We start from the raw sequence: 21,000 nt of genomic DNA, 5'->3' as shown, positions 1-21,000 counted from the left end.
CTGTTGGTTTCTTTGTTTCTAAACAAGATTAGTCAAAAACTATGAAAACAAATTATCACAAAACTTGCTGGAAGGATGCAATGGGTCAAGGAACAACCCATAAAGGTTTGTTGAGGATCTAGATCAGGGTGTTTTTGTTTTGACATTTGCATGGATTTTGATGAAAAAGATCAGATTTTTTAGTGTGTGTGCGATTCTAAATTAAAGGGTCTGGTTTTAAATACAAAAGAAGAAAAATGTGTATGTTTTTCCCTGACATATTTGTAATGCAAGATCACAGACAGCAGTATATGACATGTATCAATGGAAATTATCAGATCAACCACAAGATCAGAATCCAGAATCTTTACTTTGAAGGAGTTCTACTTTTTCTGTTACATGCATACATACATTGCTCAATGCAATTTGGAGGCAGGCAGAGCAACAGTCACCATTTTCAAATCACAGCCATCTGTGGTGAAAAAGGAAAACTTCACTGATGTCATTTTGCATCATTTCAATGATTAATCAAGGAATTCATTGTGTGATTGAGGGACAATATCGAGAGGCACACAAATGCATTTGATTGTTTCATTTAGTCTGTGAGCTTCCGCTGTTAGAACAACACACGCCTTCACAGGATTCACAGGATCAGTCACGGTTGCCGTGCACAGTACAACACATGCTTCAGACCTTATATCAAGTCACTTATGAGATCATTCATCCAGTCAATCCTCATCCTGCCCTCATACGTTCACTCATCAAATTTGTCAAAAGCAAGAAACACATGAAATCAAAGAAATTGTCATGGTTGCTTTTTTTCATGTGGAGGCCCAGAACATGTTTCATCGCTTTAAGCTCTGATCATATATTGAATTTTGAAGTCTTAAGCGGAGGATGATCTCCCAGCATTGGTCAGGTTTCATCTTCCACATTGGAATTTACTCCAGCGAGAGAATCTGCAGGGCCTCAGTGTTGTTCTAGCCCACTCCTTGTTTTTTTTTGTACTCCACATGGTGCGAGAGTCTTGGCATGAGCTGTTCAAATTAATCAGAATCAGGTGAATGAGAAAAAAAACAATGACAAACACAAAATATCGAATCTCCCATTGTCATGAAGTCTTGAAAGCAGAGACCACTGGGAAAATAGAACACAAAACAAATGAGGATTAGCTGCAAAGGTTCGAACAAACACACACATTTATGTTCTGGTTTAATTCAAGGTAAAAATGCAAGTTCACCTGATGTTCACCACTGGATTTGAGATGATGACGCACTCCGGTCTATAGTTCACATCTGCAAGCCCAAAGAAATGAGAGCAAAGTTCACAACTGATGTAACAGATAACAAAAAAAAAACAACAACTAATCATAAATAAATCACGTCCACTCAGCTGAATATGCTCAACACCATAAAAGCGATTCAGGTATTCAGGTAAAAAGTGAAGGATAAGACACCGGTGACCTGTGACCTGCATCTCCATATATAATGTGTCAGTGCCTTATGCTAAGATGTTTCACAGATGCATTAAGTGGTGTGGTTGTAGTGAGGTAATGTATTTATAATAACCCTCCAAAGAGAAGATGGATTGTAGTTCTGCCTCTAAATCATTTAGTATTAACAGTGAAGTGGGAAGTAGTTAAAAGCTAAATGTGGGGCAGGCATCTTAGCTCATTTATGCATCTGTGCCTCTGTAACATGCTCCACTGCTCCACTTTCTCCCCTTGTCTGGAGTCCCTTCTGTAACCCCCCCAATACACACACACACACACACACACACACACACACACACACACACACACACACACACACACACACACACACACACACACAACTGTCAATGTCTCTCTGGATGTTTTCCTGTCTCCCTCTCACCCACTGTGTTGCTGTTTTGCTGTATTGGTCTTGAATACTTTTATTCAGTATTTCATTTTGAATTCACATCTTAAGTCAATTTAATTCTACTATGAAACTGTAAACCACAACATAACCAGCACAGAAGCATGTAGAAGTGCTACCCAGAAATCCTGTTACTAACTGCAGTTTGGACGACACTGGTGTTCATAAGGCAGGAACCAGGGAGATGCACCAATAGAAATGCAAAAATCGCAATTTTTGGATCTACAGGCTCTACAGAGGTTTGAGTATCTCAGCCCTGAAGACTACAACTGAATTTCTCTGGAGCCTCGCCCTTAAGCTCAGTCTGATTTCATTGACTTGATTTGTTTGTCCTTACCCTGTGACGCTCACTGTTGTGTTTTTTTGGTTTCTGCCGCTCCATTGCTCCTCATGTATGGCATGTCTTTTTCAATAGCGTCTTTCTGGCTGTGCCGGTTGAGAGAAAACAATAATCTCAATAATGAAATCCTACATGTTTATCATCACAGTATAACTATTATTTTGGTCATGGTCAACAAAACACAACTCTCTGGAAGCAGCTTGAAGAAGGATGGAGAAGGTTCTGACGTATATTGGCTCATAATTGTGCGATCGAGCTGTTGCCAATGCTCCGCGGTGCTGGAGCCATGTGCCAATGTTTGACATTGCTGTGTGAGTGGCAGAGCAGGGCTGCTGGGGGGGGCGGAGGCTGAGAAGATTGCACTTTGAGTCAATTAGCAGCACAAGCACTGATGCTCCCCCCACTGTCTCTCATCTCTCCAATAAATAAAAAAAGCTGGCATACTCTGTTGTCAAGTAGCAAAACACTTAATCCCCACACTGGTGCGCAAGGCAAATCCTAAAATAATCACAGGAGTGATTTTAAATCAATGATGCAGATCAGTCTCCTCCTGCCTCCATCGCTCTCCCACACACGAAGCAAACATGCAGTTTGTGTGTTCGTGTGCTGCTTGTGTTTGGAAGCATTTCATGTAGTTTAGTCTTTAATGTACAAATAACCTTTAGCTGTTGAATTGTTTCTCATACAATCCTCATTTAAACATGTCTCCAGTAACTACTAGGTACTCACGGTCTGATTTTGTTGGAGAACCTCTGCCGCAGGATGAGCGCAATGGTGGTGAGCACCATCATGGTGGTGCACATGGTCCCACCCTGCAGGGATCTCCTGCCCTGGGTCTGCCGCTGGTTCAGAGCACTGAGACCTCTCCTCCCATTGAAAAGGCTTGGATGGTGAATTGTGGTGCAACAATCTGACTGTTCCCGTCTTTCCTCTCGGCTCTCACTTATGATTGAGGAGATTAGCTCGGAGGATTAGCCAGGATCAAGGAAAGGAGGGAGGGCTGGATTCCGCTGGTAAACAGAGCATGCTGTTTGTTTCAATTCTAGAAAAAATAGAAACGGCACCATAGCATCAATGCAGCACGTCGAGTCGACCTGGATCGTCCTTAAATGTTGAGAAAAGGGAGCATTTTGTAAAAAGCCCCAGTGAAATTGGCTTGAGTGGTATTTTTGGCACCTTCACGTCAGGGGTTTAGCACCATACCAATCAAATTACTGTGCATCCGGAGATGCACTAATTCATTGTTATTGCTCTCTGACTTACTTTGGGAACTGCTGAATTGTTGTTGTAGATATCACGGGACCACTTCTAAATATACGGGGCCCTCTAATGACATCCCTGCAGGCCAAGTACAGAGCTCCGACAATATAATATGAAAAGAGAGAGCATAGTGGGATAAATGGGGTTATAAATAGAGACTGAGCCACTTATACTTAGCACTGCTGACTCAAACAGAGAATAAGGGAGCAACAGGCCAGGCGAGAGAAAGGAAAGGTCTAATTTTGTCGACACGTTCGTGAGTCGATGTGCACGGGGAATCTGATTAAAGCAGATGCAAGTTTAAATGGCTTTGAGGTTACGCTGTGACATCACACTGTTTTCTTTGTGGTTTTATTTTTAAAATTGTGTTGAACACAGATACAAAGGTGAGTCATATTGAAAAAAAACAAAGAAGTCGTAATGATTAACTGCTAAAAAAAAAAAAAAAATCTTTCCGGCCTGATTAAGTGGGGGACACAAGTGCATACAGACAAGGAAACATCAGTAAAACATCACGATACTTAGAAAGATTATGTATTTACAGTACATGGCAGTTTACACATTCAGTAGAAGGCACATCCAAGTCAAATGTGACCTCTTGACCAATGTTGGGTTTACATTGGCATTTTCTTCCCTCTTTGCTCCGTCAAATGGTTTGGTCCTTTACACGAATACAAAATTAGAGCGTAAGTTCCATCAGCCATTATTATCCTAGATTACATCAACCCACCCCCACTCTTTAATGAGGCTCTGGCCAAACTAAAGAATAAAAAAATAAAAAATAGGAGTCTCTTTGTGTGCATGGCCCTGTGAGACCAGACTTAATGTTTCACCCAGTTGAAGTCGAGAGCTTATTCCAGCCCACTTCCTCATAGACGGCCCTGATACCGCAGTAGACTGTGGCCAGGAGTTTGGTCCACGCCGCGGCCACCTCCGGTGTCATGACCTCTGGGAACGCTTCCCCCAGTACTTCCAGTATCACACCACTCAGGATCTAGAACAAATTTGACATTATTATTAGGCTATTATATTTTATTGAAGTATATGGAAGAATAACCTTCCCCTCTCAGCAAGACTTTTAGGTTATTAAGTCAAAAATCCTCCCTTACGTTGCCAATATTTGTTTATAGTCTCACTCCCTAAATGCCTCATGATCATGATGTGTTTTGGTGGCTAATCAGAAAATCCTTACTCCTTTAATATGAAATGATGGCATGCAAAGTAAGAAGATCTATTTCCTTGTCTGACGGATTTTTTTCCCCCACTGTTTTGTTTCACTCACATTATATTATGGTTGAACTGGATTGTCTGGTTCAAACTAACAAAGACGAGAAACGGACAGCTAGGAGAAAACAGTCACCACTTACCTTGAAGTACACAGGCTCCACCTTGTGTCTGACTGCGTGGGCCGTGCCCACCAGCTTCAGCACAGAGGTCATTTTGTCTGAGTTGTCCAGGCTCTCCACCAGCGTGTTGATGGCGGTCATGACCCTATGAGCGTGCTTCCTGAGCTGGGTGCTGCGCTCCAGCTCCTCTGGCTCCTCCATGTGCCTGAACTGGCTGAAGAATTGCTTGGATGAGGGGAAGTTCACAAACAGCCTGTTAAGGAGGAGAGTTACTGTCAAGTGAGAGATATGAGTTTGAGCATCTGCTGTGAAGCCCCCGCTAATCTCGTCGCCCTTCAGCCTGCATCTGCTCCAAATGCAATCTTTGTTTGGGGGTGGGGGGGCTGGCGAGATACCATAAGTAAACACCAGCACTGACATTTCCATTTAAATGTTTGCTTTAAACTGTATGTGGGAACTGTGTGGTTTGTATTCTGTATTTTTTGAAAAGGATTTAGAAAGTGAAGGAAAAACCTCCAACCGCTGAGAACCACCATGAACTATATAGATGCGTAATTATTAATAAGTAGCTATTCAATTGGACAGCTCGTTATTCAATTAGATGATTTATTAGTTGGTACTTTGGCTTTGGTGATCACCCAGTGACAAGAACAACATCTTCAACTTTGCTGACATGCTCATTCGTTCATTAGTATGTTTCATCACTAGTTTTTTTCTGTAGTTACCTCTGCCAAAGATCATCCCTGTCTATTTGTCAGTTGATTTCTTTGATTGCAAGATGATGAAAAAAACTGACTGATTATCCCGAAACTTGGTGGATGGATGCAGAATGGGCCAGTGACACAAAACTATTACATTTTTCACTTTCTTTAACATTGCCAGATGTTTTTCTAAATTTATATTGATTTCTCTGAGAATAATTCATGGATCTTGATGAAAAAAAACCGTGACATGTTTAGGGGATTGATATTAATGATTCAGATCCAAATACAAAACTGGATCTAATGAATTTGAATGTGGTTTGTTAAAGGGACTGTTGAGCTCAATGAAATCAAATAAATTTAACGTCTGTAGAAACACTCTTAATCCTGCAACATCGCATAAATTGTCCATAACAGATGTGTTTCCTGATGCATGTGAGGAATTCTGTACAGCTGTGGCTCTGATATAATCATTTAAACAGCATTGCTGTTAGAGGTGGATGAAAGGGAAAATGTATGAGAAAATAATAACCTTTAACACTCAGCACTCTTTGTAACAGAGTAAAGAATCGTTGACTCCTCCATGTAAAGCCAGGGTGACGTGTTAACTCAATGTTAACTCGTTTCAGAGAAGCTTTCGTTGTTGACTTAATTAACGTCTCCATTTATTTGCTTCGTTATTGATTTTTCATGAATGAAAACCTGAGGTTACAAGTCACAACATAAATCACATCACGGAGCATAAATGGAGCCAACCCTGCGAGCTAGTTCAGGCAGCCAACTCGAGCTGTGCTGCTCCATTCATGTGACATACCTCATTCTCCACAATCATCTATTATACACACCCACCTTATTAGGCGGCCTATTTCAGCAGAGAGAAAGTTCCCCTCAACCCCTTTGCTTGCACTGCTGCTGCAGTATCGCTACCAGTTGCTTCAGCCCCTCCAACACCCCAGCAGCCACCTGTGGGCTCTGACGGGGAGTTACAAGTATTTGCTTGTTATTCCCATCGTGACAGAGCTTAGATGCAAAACACAAACCTGTTCTACTGTTGCAATAAACGTTTGAACATGAGCTGTCTGAAATCCGGTTTCAGATTTTCCTCCTTTAATTTACTTCGTCCCACCTCGTGCACCTTTGGGCTGAGCAGTCTTTCACAATTTCAAAGAGGTGAAAAGTGCTAATTAGAGAGGGACAATGAAAAGGGAAAAAAAGACTGTCCAGGCTTCATCAGGCTACATGAGCTCACCTTTCCGTTGGCTTTGTGGTTAAGCTTGCAATCATAATAACCCCAAAGACAGCTTTCATGTTCCTTCGTCCATGCTCAATTTCTACGTCTTGATTTTGATATTTCCTCACACTGTGCTCACTCTGAGAACACTTAGTATGTCGAAAGATGTTTTCTCTGATTGTACCCAGTTTGACCCTCAGAGGTATTGTGGAGAATTAGCGAAGAGGAACCTAACAACTCTCCCCCTTGACGGTCTGGGAAAGGGGCCAATGCATTTCATTGCTGGCTATTTATCCATTTCACTCTGTCTCTGCATCAACTAGCAAAAAAAGGGAAGCACATGTTTTTCTTTTAGGTGTGAAGCATATGATAGAAGAGATTCGCTGCTAGATTTAAAAGGAGGGATGGTGGAAAGTTGTGTCTTCACCTCCCAGCTCTGGGTGGATGGCCTCTGCAAGGTGTTGGAGCAAAGTAATATCGTTTCAACGGAAACTAATGAGGAACATAGCTGTTTAATCTTTTTCTCGTCAAACTGCACGACCTGTGGTTGCATATAAATAGCCTCATTAGTGTTTTATATGGTCACTGGATTCTTAAGCCTTCCTTATCTTTTCTTCAAGAGTAACGTGGAACTCCAGTTGCTCAAGTTTTTAATTTCATAGACAGACAGATCATTTTCTGCTGTTGATCTAATCAGTTGCCCTTAAAGACAGAAGATTTGAAGCGAAAGCTGAGGCTCAGCGGAGTGACAGGAGCTGCTCTGGCTGCCAAGACGAGAATTTACCATTATGCTTTATCGATCAGCCCTCATTCCTCAAATTCCTAAAGGTCATGGGTCTTTGTGGAGGAATGTGAAGATAGAACGTCAAGGGGAATCAAGTTAAAACCATGATGTTTAAAAAAATGTTTGGTCAAGAAAAAGAAGAGGATGAAGTGCAACATAAACCCTTATATTCAGGATTTTTGTAATAGTACACATGTATTATGTGTTTCTGCATTTTTGAAAACATCCCTCTCAACTTTCCCCTCCTTCAATCATGGAGGATTATAAAGGCGTGCTTTGTCATGCATTGAATTTCGTCTCACATGGAGGATCGTCACAGCCTTCACATTTATTGAATCCCTGACAACTTTGACTGTAGCAACAGCAGGAATTCTCCCATGAGTATTCATCATAAAAATATACAATAGACAAGTGGAGGAGATTTAGTGAAGATTACACACTGTAGGTTGCCCGGTTCCTTTTTTACAGGTATTCAAAACAAGGCCTTTATGTGCCAAAGATAACTGAAAGACGGATTCGGATGTAGGATTTAAGAAAAGAAAGCGGAAAGGTAATATGACATGTTGGAAATGAGAGATCATTAAAGTTGAGCACTGACAGACAAGGCTGATGTCATAGTCGGCCTATAAACTCTGATGGGAGTTGATTCAGTGCTGTGTCTGCAGGTTAACAGGCAAAAGTAGGTTGTGAGTGACAGGGAAGCAGCCGAAGGCCTCCAGGCTGCAGCATGTGAAACAATGTTAATGAGGAGAAGTGATGCAAAATGCAAATTTGACCTTTTCAGCAGAAAAGAGAAAAGTCCTTACAATCAGAAGTAGATATATGACACTTTGTGTGACATGTGACCGCCTTTAAGTAAAGATATGAACAGGCTGCATTTAAGTAAACACGCAACTGCGATAAATGGTGACCATGAATATCAATATGTTGCATTTGCCACCTCTCAATTATTATTTTTCTCCTAGAATATTAAGAATATGTACTATGTGGATCACCTGTGTTCAAACATTTCAAACATAGACCAGGAGAGTAAAACTAACCTACCTGACTAGTATTGCAACGCCAGCGTCATCACAGTTCTGGTAGACTTGAGTCCAGGAGTCCTGGACCATCACCCGCTCCTTGTCCGTCAGTGGGCTTGGTTGCTCCAGGTGATCCACCTCTCCATCCCCCTGCATCCTCTCCATCTGGGAACACAGTTGTTGCAGAGCTGAGCATGTGCAGAAGGCAGGGCTGAAGAGAGAGTACCCCTCCCCCTCAAAATAAATACTATATTTCTACCTTTTTTTTTAATAATAAATTTTGACTCTCCTTCCTGATGAGAGAGAGAAAGAAGACCAATTCCCCCCTTTTGTCAGTGAGAATCTTTGCCCTCCACCACTGGATGTCTGCTGAGCGAGAGAGTGAGTGAAGAACAGTGGAAAAAACACACAAGAAACACACGCAGCGGACGAGGAGGAGCCTCTGTACTCTCTCTTTTACACACTCTCTCTCTCTTTCTTTCTCCCTCTTCCCACCTCACCTTAGTGTAAGTGGTGTTTGATGAAAGCGTGATGAGATAGAAAACCAATCCCTCACTGGAGATGTGGAGCACATGCATGGATGTAGTGTAAGATTATGATGTTGAAATAAAATAAAGGAACGCACTCTGACCTTTCCCACACCTATGTGGGAGATTAACCAGTGATGATATTGCATTTCTGTCAAAGCCCTGCTGATGTAAATGTTTATGACTAAAATCTAAGCAGCGTGACGTCTATCAAAAAAATAGGGCGGGTGTTATTTCTTTAGGTGTGTTGCACACAGATCATATGGGTGTACTCCAAGGAACTGTTCTGCTTTGTGTTTACAACTGAAAACTATAACTCAGGAAAGTGTGAGCGGAATGTCAAAGGTGAGGACACACACACACACACAGGAAACAAGAGCTGCGGTTGAGGTGAAGTTTACTGCCTGACTGTGGAAGTACAATGTGCAGCAGGTGTCAACGATGCAGGCGACCGTGTTAAACATTGACAGCGTCCTTGAGAGTATAACACTGGCAATCAAGTTAGTGAAAATGTGCTTAAGATGGACACCACTTCTGGGATTGTGTTTCTAACATCTCAACTAAATAACCATTTCAAGTGTTAGTGTTTGGAGTTATAAAGCCAGTGATTATACCATCTAATCACAAACATTGTAGACCATAATTAAAGGTGAACATTTTCCAAGTTCATCTCAGTCTCTCCCAATAAAACAAACAGATCAGAGTTCGTGTATTAGTCTTCTGCTCCAGGTTTGTAAATTATCAAACCTGCTGCTGGTTGCTGTGAATCAGACGATCAAGCAGACTTGGTCAATGATTGTAGATCAATACACACTCTGATCCCACAGGTTTTCTACAGAAGAGACCAGACCCATTTTAAAATGCTCCATTAATGTTTATTTATGCCGTCCACACCCATCCAAGCAAACTGACAGATTCAATGAAAAATGTTGCACCTTTAACCCTCAGAAGAAAAACAGATCGCATGATCTCATTCCTCCCAAAGACATAACTCCACTCAGTAGAGACAGTAGGGCTAATGACTAATGACATCTAGTGGACAGTTACAGTACTATTGCTCTGACGTCATGTGCACAAAGAGATGTTTAGTGGGATTTAATCGGATTATCCACTTGATTTTATCATTATTATTACTCCACGAACCTGTAATGCTCATGTCACTGATCATCCAGGCAACTAAGATAAAAAAATAACTATATCTTTTCATCTAAATATTTATCAAGCAAAGGCATGATTTATTTTTCTTTTCGGAAACATTGTGCTCCATCCACTTAATGGCCTCTGGTGGTAATATCAGTAAGAGTTTGACATTTCTAATCTCTCTCCATCTTTCACTCTCTCCGAGTGCAGGAGGTGAAATTTGGCTCTGACCGACCAAGACACAGTGTGTGAGTTTGAGTGTGTGTGTGTGTGTGTGTGTGTGTGTGTTCATCTCTTAACAAATATTTTCGTGTTTGACTAAAAAGCTAAAAAAAGCCTCCAACCCTTAACTTGTGTCTCGTTCACCAAGGTAACACAGTTGAGTAAATACACACATGAACTTTTGGAAACTTTCCACTGAGCGGAATGAGTCGACTGAATGTCAAATAAGGTTACACTATACTGTAATGTGAAGGTATGCGCCTGATTTATTTGTGGACGTGTGTGTCTGTAAGTGATACCTGTAACATTAACCCCTGAATATTTCAGTGCAGCAACACTTCTCCACTGTCACACAGTTACTGCTGCTGACGTCAAGGTTATTAGCTCCTTTTCCATCATTAACTCATTTATAATTCTAAACAGAATGAGTCAATGTGTGTGCAGACCAGGGTTATTATAGTTAACGAAAACTAAGACTAAAACTAAAACTGACAATGAAAAAATAATTAAGTTAACTGAAATAAAAATAAAAACCACAATTACAAAAAAAAAACGAAAACTAAAGAAAAACTTCAATGAATCAGAATCAGAAGTACTTTATTAATCCCCATAGGGAAATTAAAATGAACAATGCGAAACTAACTAAAACTGAACTGAATTGCAGATAAATTCAGCTTCGTTGTTTCGTTTTCTCCCTCGATTACTGCCTGTCCTGCAGGTGATGGATAAAGAATGAAATTAAAGGACTTGATAAACCATATTTGGTGTCACACATTGTTTCATCCTTTTTCAGCTTCTACAAGTCAAGGCTTTCTCTTAATACCTGGAAAAACAAAGACTAAGACTAAATAAAAACTAAACTGAAACTACAAAATCATTAGTTGAACTAACTAAAACTAAACTGAAATAAAAAAGCAAACTGAAAAACTAAATAAAATTAAAAACTAATGAAAACAAGACTATAATAACCTTGGTGCCGAAAGATACCTGAGAGACAGAGACCGTGCTTTACGAATCGCCTGTGTAATCAACACACGGTGACTTTAAAAAAAAAAGATATTGAGCTAAATTGAAGGTATAAAGAAGCTACGGACATCGAGTCTGAGTGATTTTGTCTAAAGTTTTAAAATGATCCAGGTAAGTTTCAGGTACTGAGAATCTACGGAATCTCTTTTGGGTCAATCATAACAGTCGCGTCTCGCAAAAGCGCAGCCGTCCTTCTGGACCCACGCGTGTTTCCGTAGCTGCGAGAGTAGCCTGCTGTTAGCCGAGGAGCTACCTGAGCGACAGGTATCTGCCGTCTGACCGAAAACAACCGAGCAAGTCCCGCACAGCCGCAGAAAACAGCGGCCGTCGGGTGGTCGCGGCTCGGGTAGTGTCGCAGCTTCAGCTCGTTTCTCATCATTAGCTCCGCGACACACGCTGGTTTAGCCGGAGGTGGCTAGCTGCTTAGCTAACGTCGCACGCGGAAAATCGGCATCGGTTCGCGGAGCCGCCGCTGCTGCGGGGACCGACACACCGGCACAGACACACCGGCACAGACACACCGGCACAGACACGATGAACGTCGCCAAAAGCGGGTATCGAGTCTTCTCGGCTAACTCGTCCGCAGCCTGCACAGAACTGGCCAAGAAGATCACAGAGTAAGAGTCTCCTCCATGTTGTGTTCACCACCACCACCACCATCACTGCTTCATGTAAACAACACGGTGACACCCAGCTGTGGAGGTCAACAGCCCGACCAGCTGCTCTTAAATGTCAGATCACAGCAGCTGATAGTGTAATGCTGAGTTATTGTGTGAGTGTGTTTGCTTTGTCAGTGAGGGACATGTTGGTCTGTGTGAGACATCCTGCAGGTGAGACATCCTGCAGCAGGACGGTCCTCATCATGTCAAACTCGTTTTCATCTAATTAAAGTTGTAATGTCACAGGGAAATGATCAGAAATATTTACCATCTCACACTCGTTTCTACAGAGCCCCTGGAGTCCCAAAAGATTACTCTTGAATATTAATATCAACTAGATAAATAAGTTGTGCACACAAGAGTTCATATCTGCTCGGTAAAGACATGACCACGGTGGCCGAGAGAGCAAATTAGAAAACATCTTTATCAATTTGACGAGAAATGTTTCCATGGGACCCAAAAAAGTGATGAACCTGGTTGTAGTTCAGTTGTTTTTGAAGTCCCATCACCACTGATGATTAGTAGACTTCAATAGCTTCACAAAGGGATTTCAGCGGCTTCAATGAAAGCTGTAATGCTGTGCTCTTGTTTCTCAGGAGGCTGGGAGTGGAGCTGGGGAAGTCTGTTGTCTTCCAGGAGTCTAACAGAGGTGATTATTGCATGATAGAAAAATGTATTCATGGTCCTTGTAATTGTCTTCACTTCACTTTTATTCTAAATGATCTGAACGTGTCTTGTGTTTTTTTTTTGTTCTGCGCAGAGACGAGAGTGGATGTAAAAGAATCTGTTCGGGGACAAACTATCTTCATCATCCAGACAATACCAAGGTAGACAAAGACACTGCAAATGGAATTTGAAAAGCTCATACCATCCATTATCCCAAACTAAGTTCACATGATGTACTGTTCTCTCTTTGTTTTGTTGCTACATCCAGAGATGTCAACACAGCCATCATGGAGCTGCTGGTCATGGCTTACGCCCTGAAGACGTCCTGTGCAAAGAACATCATCGGAGTTATTCCTTACTTCCCCTACAGCAAGCAGTGCAAGATGAGAAAGAGGGGCTCGATTGTGTGCAAGCTGTTAGCGTCAATGTTGGCCAAAGCAGGTACATGCAGCGAAAAGCACAATGCATGTCCACAGATGAAAACTCTTCTTCCAGTTGACAGTTAAACACCCGTGTTTATAGTAAGAAAAGTGACTCACCTGTCTTCTACCCCAAAGGATTAACACACATCATTACCATGGACCTGCATCAGAAGGAGATCCAAGGCTTCTTCAGCTTTCCAGTGGACAACCTGCGTGCCTCGCCTTTTTTGATACAGTACATCCAAGAGGAGGTGATGATCCTATTTGAGTATTTATTGCATGTGTTTGAGTATTTGTGTTGGCAGCCTCACCTACACACGTAATCAATTAATCAATCTGGTAGAAATATTAATACCTGTTTTCCTTCTTCCTGTCAGATTCCTGATTATCGAAATGCCATCATTGTAGCAAAGTCCCCAGCAGCAGCAAAAAGGTAAGTGGAGGAAAAAACCAACAAAGACTCCATCTTCTGTTATCAGATAATTACATTAAATGCAAAGTCAACATTATGACAGCACTGTTCAATCCTATATAAGCTGCTTTCAAACATGCGCTTAACTCCAAACTATACGTGAGAATGCAAATGTCTGAGTTAGTTGCACTGGGCCTTTTCTAGAACTGTTCCTGCAAGTCCCCTTGTAAAATATACAGCAGGAAAATTCACAGCGAGCGAGTGTTGATGATGTTTCCAACAACAAAAAGAATTAAACTAACTCAGAATAGAAAGAAAGTGTAGATGCTGATGAAGATGTCAATTTGCATTCTCTGCGTTACCTCTTCCAGGGCTCAGTCCTACGCAGAGCGCCTGCGTTTGGGTCTGGCTGTGATTCACGGCGAGGCGCAGTGTTCAGAGTCTGACATGGCCGACGGTCGCCACTCACCACCATGTGTACGCAACACCACCGGACACACAGGACTGGAGCTACCTTGTAAGAATTCCCATCTTTGTAGAGCGCCCTTTGGTGTTTCACGTCTTCTTTGCAGATTTGTAGGTCCAGTGCTTGATAGATTATTTTTATTTTGCTAGTTTAATTTCTCAATGCTTTCAAGTTTATTACCTTAATACTTCAGTGCGTTCACACTGTAAATCCTGCAAACAACCTAATACAGCTTTTACTTGTGCGCTCCTGTTTAGAGCTGATTCTGCTGTTTCTCTCTCATACCATCAACTCATACTCCAAGAAATTGTTTTTTGTGTTACTGCATGTTTTAATTCCACAGATAAACTACCTCTACTCACGCTGCATCTTCAGCAAGCTGCAACTCATAACTTACAAATAGTGACATTCTGAATAATAATAGACTCATTCCCTGCCTGTTTCTCAATACATATACATTGATTTAAAATACATTAAAATTTAAAATGTTTTTTTTTTTTTTTTAAATATACTAACGTCAGTCATATAGTTTCCACATATTTGCAGTATTCATTTGTGGAAAGACCATGTACAGTGAATGGTTCAGTCTGAGAAAATATCAAACAACTGTGTCATTGGCAAATGACTCCACAATATTTGCATCCAGTGTTCACTTTATTATTTGGTAAAAAGTATTTCTATTCTTACTTGTGTTTTATTCTTACCCTCGACTTAAAAAATCCTCATTTGGAACAAGAACACACAAATTGCTTCAACCCTGGGAAACTTATGAATGTTACCCCAATAAGTCCGATCTGTTGAATTCTGTAAAACTTGACGAGAGGATTTTCCAAGTCTTGGCATCATGTGTTTGTCATGTCAAATACTTGTGCATTTGTGTTAACGTGGTGTTTATTTGTTGGTAATAGCAGGCAAACAACAAGCCCCGTTCCCTGGCATAGAGCTCCCAAGTACGGCCATAAACTTAACTTACATCTGACTACGAAATGATTCCTCCTCTAATGGCTCCTCAGTTCATGCATGTGTAGATCAAGGGTTTGTGTTGCATCTTGTGAAAATACAGTCTGGATTCAAGAGGATGAGTTTATGAAAACTGCGAAGAATCGTCAGTGCCCAGAAGAAAGTTTTCCAGGCCAATCAGCCGCAGTGTGCTTCATACTATGTGCTATTGCATGGCATGTTTGATTTGAAATGAGCAACACTCATGTTTTACTGCACCTCCCTAAGATTCCAGACAGCTAGTTCTACAAGATGGCCCAAACCCTCTTTTTTTTTTTCTTATTCTGATTTTAATTTGAAATTCATAAATCAAACCAAAACCATGCCAGATATTTTTATTTTTTGTTTGTGTCATGTTCACCTCTTTATCTGGACTCATCTTGCCAATCAACACATGATGCATCCATATTAAACCTGCTCTCAATAACCTGATTAACATTTGGTCATAACTGCATGTGATGGTAACAATGACGCATGCGTTTGAAACCCAACATCTAATGAAGGGAAGCAGAAATGTTATGAACGGACGGGTAAATGTGTGGTTTGCTACCTCAGTGGTAAAACAGAACTTATTCTATCAGCAGTAATATTTTGTGCCGTATTACACTTTTATTTCTCTGGTTGTCATTTCTAAAATTTCCCAAGTAATCCATTATTATATTAAATTTCATCACAGGATTGTTGATCAATAGGTTCTCTTAAACAAATTAAAGACATCCTGAATTAATTGTAAAGACATCTGACCAAACATTTCTCAGGTAGCTTGTTTCAGTAAGAAAACATAATTGTGAGAAACGTGTCCCGCTAACAACATGGCTTTTGCTGTTCTAGAAGTCTGAGTGTGACACTGCCAGGTTTTCTGATGCTGTGGGACTCACGGTATTCAGCAAAGTGTTCTGCAAGGCATGCTCCTCCTCTCTCTGCTTCTGTATAACTCCTCCTTCACAATCGGCTTCGCTGCCTGATTGTTTACCAGTTGTTCATTTCCCTGTTCCCTTTGAATGATCACATTTACATGCACACCAATACTCAAACTGCAGCTGTGGACTGGGTCCTATTATAAAAACTTAAATTTTGATGCCTCAACAACCTGGGCTGTAGAGGATTTTTTTTCAGTAAGTGTCACATGGTGTGGTTAAATAAAAATGCAAGTGTTGCATCTCCTGTGATGGGAGATCTGATTATTGGGTGCATGTAAAAGTAGCCACTGGCAGCAGCGACGTTCGACTTAGGACTGACCCCAGAACGTTGGCGAGTGTATATGAAGAGACCCTCGTGAGTGCTTGTCAGCCTCTGTTGTCCTGTGTGAGAAAAGAGCGTGCTCACTGGTTCATATGCAGACTGCTGCCATGTTCCTGCCCCAGGACAGGCCTGAGGTTGTGTGTTCATTGACTTCTGATTGGGTATCCTGGGCAGAAAACCCTGTCATTGGATTTTGTTTGCATGGCATGTTCTGTACTAAGTTAAGCATTTCAGTCTAATCTCCCTGGGGTAGGTGGGGTAGAATGGGGGGAAATACGCTGGCTTTTGATTTCTATTTTAAATTAAATACAGGATTATTTTTTACTTCAATCAATTTTTTTGACATCAATCATTAACCCTATGATTTTGGGGTGTAAATTTACCTAAATTGCAAAAACATTTTCTCAACCCATTTTACCCAATCTACTGAGATTCCTTTTTGATGAGAGGAAACGTGGTTCACATAGGAGATCTTGCAGGTAACCAGTTGTGCTTTTCTTTTCAGTGATGATGGCCAAGGAGAAACCTCCCATCACTGTAGTCGGAGACGTAGGAGGGAGAATTGCCATCATTGTGGTAAGATGCTGCAAAATTACTGAAAAATTGCATATTCACTCTCTATCGTTTGCATTGTTGAACTTTCATGATTAATGAATACTGATTATTACTCTTGTATGTATATAAATACTTATATACTTTAAGACAAATATTTTTAAGTTTATAATGATAAAGTAGTTATTATTATTATTACCTGCCATGTATACAGCAGGAACTTCCTTGTCCCACACCATTCCACCAATTTCTAAGACAATTGGTTCAGTAGTTTTTCCCTAATCCTTCTAATAGACAAACAAATGGCAATGAAATCATTGCCCCACAGAGGTAATTAACTGATATATAATGAATATTTTATAATGTTATATAATATTATTATTTTGGTTTTGGTGTGTTCTGCCCTTGATCATAAACGTACAACTAATCCTGTGAGGAACAAACTAACCACAAACAAAATGCCGGTTTCCCTTTACCTCCCATAACAAGGAGAGGAAGCAGAATCATGTGCAGCATCCAATCAAAATGATGCTTCTACGTATGTGTGTGATCATTCAATGTCCAGGTAAAGAGGAAGCACATCAATCAATGACTAAAGAGGAAGTGTTTGTGTGTTGGAACCGGGGGTTATGATTGTTTAATTGTTAATTGATTGGTTACAGATTGTATTCTTCCTGTCTTTTTCCAGGATGATATAATAGATGATGTCGGAGACTTTGTTGCAGCTGCAGAGATCCTGAAAGAAAGAGGAGCCTATAAAATTTTCATCATGGCCACACATGGTTTACTGTCTGCTGATGCTCCACGCCTCATAGAGGAGTCAGCCATTGATGAGGTGAGGACAGCTCAATTAGTTGTTTTCAAACAGTGTGTCATTTATTCCTTCTTGTCCAGACGTCAGTGCAGGTCTGAACATGTCTGTCCTGTCTCGGTCCTCAGGTGGTGGTCACCAACACCGTCCCCCATGAGGTACAGAAGCTACAGTGTCCCAAAATCAAGACCGTGGATGTCAGCATGATTCTGGCTGAAGCTATTCGCCGCATCCACAACGGAGAGTCCATGGCTTACTTGTTCCGTAACATCACTGTGGACGACTAGAGTCCCAGACAGTGAAGAGTGAGGTGGGTCTGACAGTGACTGAGCGCTGGTGCACTTCTTCTCAGTCCTGTTAAGAAAAACATGCTAATGCCATGTTCCATGTGCTCTCTGTTGTCTAAAGGATCTCATGTGTCCTAATAACGTAGAAGAAAATGAAATGTGAGAAAATACTCAATGTTATTTATCTTTCCTAAATGATTTCAGAAATGCATCTTATGCATTAGGTTAAGGATGATTTGAGCTTGAATGATTTTAGTCAGATTCCGAAGCCTTGGTTCTTTACAATGTTTTGCTGCTGTCATTGATTTTCCCAACATAAACAACAGATGCTTTTAATTTAAAAATATATTTTGTCACACACTGCGGTACCTCATATTAATGATTCAAAGAGAGTTCATCTGCAAAAGAGACAAGGCAACAGATATTTTCCTGATGCTCTTGCTAGCCCTGATCGGGGGTGCTTAGCACTGTGATAAAATGCATTTAATGCGACTTGTAGTTCCAGACTACTGGACTAACTCCTGCTCATTAACTACTGAATATTTATTATGCAGCTTTTTTTGAAGGAGCATTTGGCAAAAGTTCATCTGCAGAAGCGAATGGGCCGTCCGTTTACATTGTCTTTTATTAGATGGTCTGTTCAAATGAGATATAACAACTCACCATTTAGCAATACCTAATTTAAAATATGGTTTAGGTTTTGTTTGCAGCTATTTCAAGGAATCTTCCTTTGAGATTCTCACTATTACCTTAGGAGATGTGAATGGGACTCCGGGTTTTTAATGTTAAGATTTAAAGATGACATTTGACAAAAACAAAACCTACCAGCTGTGAACTGTGGAAAAACAAGTATTTAAAGTATTTAATGACCACAAATGAAATGTACCTCTGTTGTATTGTGGTCACAACAGACCTAACAGTGAATGGTTACATATTACTGGCAATAAATAGAATAGAAAATGAGTTATTGGTGATTGGGTGAAGTAAACCTTTAATGTACAACAAATTGACTGAACATGCATAGAACAGCATACTGTGCTAAATAACCGACTGAAGGTAGATATTGCTTATCAAAGCCAAAAGGACCGTTTGGTTTTCTCCATGTTTTTTAAGTTTACGACAGAGATTCTGCATCACTGCTGGTTTTCAGAGCGGAGAATGTTCAAATTGCACCAACCTGCTTTGATTTGTTTTGGAGCAGTTACAGTTTCTGGTAACTGTGAGTGAAAGTCTGGAGTTGTAGTGTTTGGTTAAGAGCTGCAAACTACAAGCAGGCTACAGAGTTAAGTTCTGGAAGTTGCCCGGAGCAAGAGCCGTTTTCATTTTGTTCTCTGTACGCATTTAGAATTTTTAGTTCCTGAATGGACTCTTGGCACTATAATAAAAATAGGCTCTGAACTGATCCATGCTTTCAGGCATCACTGTGCATTGCAAATTCCAGTTAGATGGCCGACTTGCTCTTAAGGTTTTTTTTATGCACTATTAATGAGAATGGAAACCAATGCCTTTCTGGAAGAGGGAAACATTATCAGCAGCAGTTTGTAGTAAGTTGGTAAAAACATGTGAACAGCCGGATGGTCCTGGGCCCTGTTCAGACCTGGTATTAATGAATGAATGAATTGTGTGTAAGAAAGATTTACCCCAAAAATAATAAATCATTAAGTTTTGCTGTTGACAAACAAATCCTGTGTTGACACTGAGAAATGTAAAAATATTTAAAATTCATGTTGTGGGTCAGAGGACGTCAGAGGACGTCAGAGGACGTCAGGGGACAAATAGACAACACCCAGATGTGATCAGGTCTTCACACATGTGATCAGCTAACTTAGGACGGATGTTAACACCATGTCTGATCAGGTTTTACATGTAGGTTTCTAAATGACTGTCGTGTCTCCCTATAAGAACTGAACACGTGCACCTTCCTGTGCCCTCTGAGTAAATGTCAGAGAGAAGCTTAAGGGGAACTTAGTGACTTCAGTGTGTCTATGCTGATTGACCCTTTTGCTCAGGGAAATATGCTTTACAAGCTAATGCACACATATTTGTATTTGCATCCAAAGTTTGAGATTGGCTTCCATGCAGCTGTCCTGTACAACGTTTGCTTTTCACCATGTGTTGAGTTTTGTTGGAATCTTCCTCATGTACCAACAGTTTGATGCTTGATGCACACACTGGTGTTGTGTTGAAGTTATGCTCATACTGTAAATGTCATGATGTCCTCTCTGTGTGTTCTCTTCTCCCCCCCCCTGTCTGCCTCTACACCGTTCGTTATTGTCTATAAAAATAAAACTGTTCCCTCTTGTGCATTGTCTTGAAACAGCAAAACTATTACTGTTCTTTGGTGAATAATCAGACGCAGACCATGATGTTTCCATATCATAGCAAAAATCTTACTTTATAAGTTTCAGTTTTCAAGGTCAATATTTAATTTCAGTGCAGAATAAAAGGGAAAAAAAAGACATATATTGAAATACATATATTTTAAGCCACGCCAATCACCAGTCATGTTCAGTGACGTCCACCTGTTGAACCCTTGATGCAGTGAAGGTCACAGATCCTGTACTTGCTAAAAACTTCTCAGGCATCGTTCCAACACTGAGGAGCTTTAACCAAGTCCAAGAGCAGAGACATACTCGTCATTAAATTATTTTCATAAAGTTCGGCTAAAATAAAGAAAATCTGTTAAAGTTAATATAACCCCCCTCCCCCCCCAAAAAAAATATCTGTTCAATCTCAATAACATCTCAATAAAATGTTAAGTTCACACCTGAGGGACAGTCTGCCTCTCCGTCTCCGTCCCCGTCCGTGTGCTGTGGACCAGATGAAGACAGCTGTGAGTTTAAACAAGACACAAAGAGGAACTAGAGACTTGATAATCACAGGTCACTTCCTCGTCTCATTCTGGGGAAACAATGCACCTACTCTGAGTGTTTCTGGAAAGAGGAAGTGCACCTTTTTTCCTCTCGGCCTATGTGGCCTTTCAGGCAATTTTTTTTCACCAGCACATA

General features: G+C 40.8%; 2 protein-coding genes across 3 annotated transcripts; one reads left to right on the top strand and one right to left on the bottom strand.

Annotated features, from left to right (window-relative positions):
- Positions 1-3,812: 3,812 nt before the first annotated feature.
- On the bottom strand, positions 3,813-8,971 carry LOC109639503 (cytoglobin-1-like). The gene is made up of 4 exons (XM_020103000.2): positions 8,821-8,971; positions 8,584-8,726; positions 4,845-5,076; positions 3,813-4,471 (listed from the first exon to the last, which is right to left on the bottom strand). Exons 2-4 carry the CDS (start codon positions 8,724-8,726, stop codon positions 4,307-4,309), a joined length of 540 nt encoding a protein of 179 aa, XP_019958559.1. The 5' UTR covers positions 8,821-8,971; the 3' UTR covers positions 3,813-4,306.
- Positions 8,972-11,650: 2,679 nt separating this feature from the next.
- LOC109639521 (phosphoribosyl pyrophosphate synthase-associated protein 1) lies at positions 11,651-20,317 on the top strand. Of its 2 annotated transcripts, XM_020103024.2 has the most exons (11): positions 11,675-12,093; positions 12,732-12,784; positions 12,896-12,962; positions 13,070-13,242; positions 13,359-13,474; positions 13,601-13,656; positions 14,007-14,152; positions 15,010-15,051; positions 16,848-16,918; positions 17,583-17,729; positions 17,834-20,317. In XM_020103024.2, the coding sequence occupies exons 1-11, from the start codon at positions 12,011-12,013 to the stop codon at positions 17,990-17,992; spliced, it is 1,113 nt and encodes a 370-aa protein (XP_019958583.1). In that variant the 5' UTR covers positions 11,675-12,010; the 3' UTR covers positions 17,993-20,317. The 2 variants fall into 2 exon arrangements, with proteins under 2 accessions (XP_019958584.1, XP_019958583.1); XM_020103025.2 differs by lacking the exon at positions 15,010-15,051 and having other exon boundaries at positions 11,651-12,093.
- Positions 20,318-21,000: the final 683 nt, after the last annotated feature.

The sequence above is a fragment of the Paralichthys olivaceus genome, chromosome 5 (genome assembly GCF_024713975.1).
Source record: "Paralichthys olivaceus isolate ysfri-2021 chromosome 5, ASM2471397v2, whole genome shotgun sequence".
Taxonomy (NCBI): domain Eukaryota; kingdom Metazoa; phylum Chordata; class Actinopteri; order Pleuronectiformes; family Paralichthyidae; genus Paralichthys; species Paralichthys olivaceus.
The sequence above is the reverse complement of the archived record's forward strand: the minus strand, read 5'-3'. Positions and strand labels throughout refer to the sequence as shown.

Coding starts and splice junctions, on each gene's coding strand:
- LOC109639503 (XM_020103000.2), bottom strand. CDS start 8,726: ATGGAGAGGATGCAGGGGGATGGAGAGGTGGATCACCTGGAGCAACCA. Junction 5,077..8,583: donor GGCGTTGCAATACTAGTCAG/GTAGGTTAGTTT, acceptor CCTCCTTAACAG/GCTGTTTGTGAACTTCCCCT. Junction 4,472..4,844: donor TGGAGCCTGTGTACTTCAAG/GTAAGTGGTGAC, acceptor AATTTGTTCTAG/ATCCTGAGTGGTGTGATACT.
- LOC109639521 (XM_020103024.2), top strand. CDS start 12,011: ATGAACGTCGCCAAAAGCGGGTATCGAGTCTTCTCGGCTAACTCGTCC. Junction 12,963..13,069: donor ATCATCCAGACAATACCAAG/GTAGACAAAGAC, acceptor TGCTACATCCAG/AGATGTCAACACAGCCATCA. Junction 13,243..13,358: donor GTCAATGTTGGCCAAAGCAG/GTACATGCAGCG, acceptor TCTACCCCAAAG/GATTAACACACATCATTACC.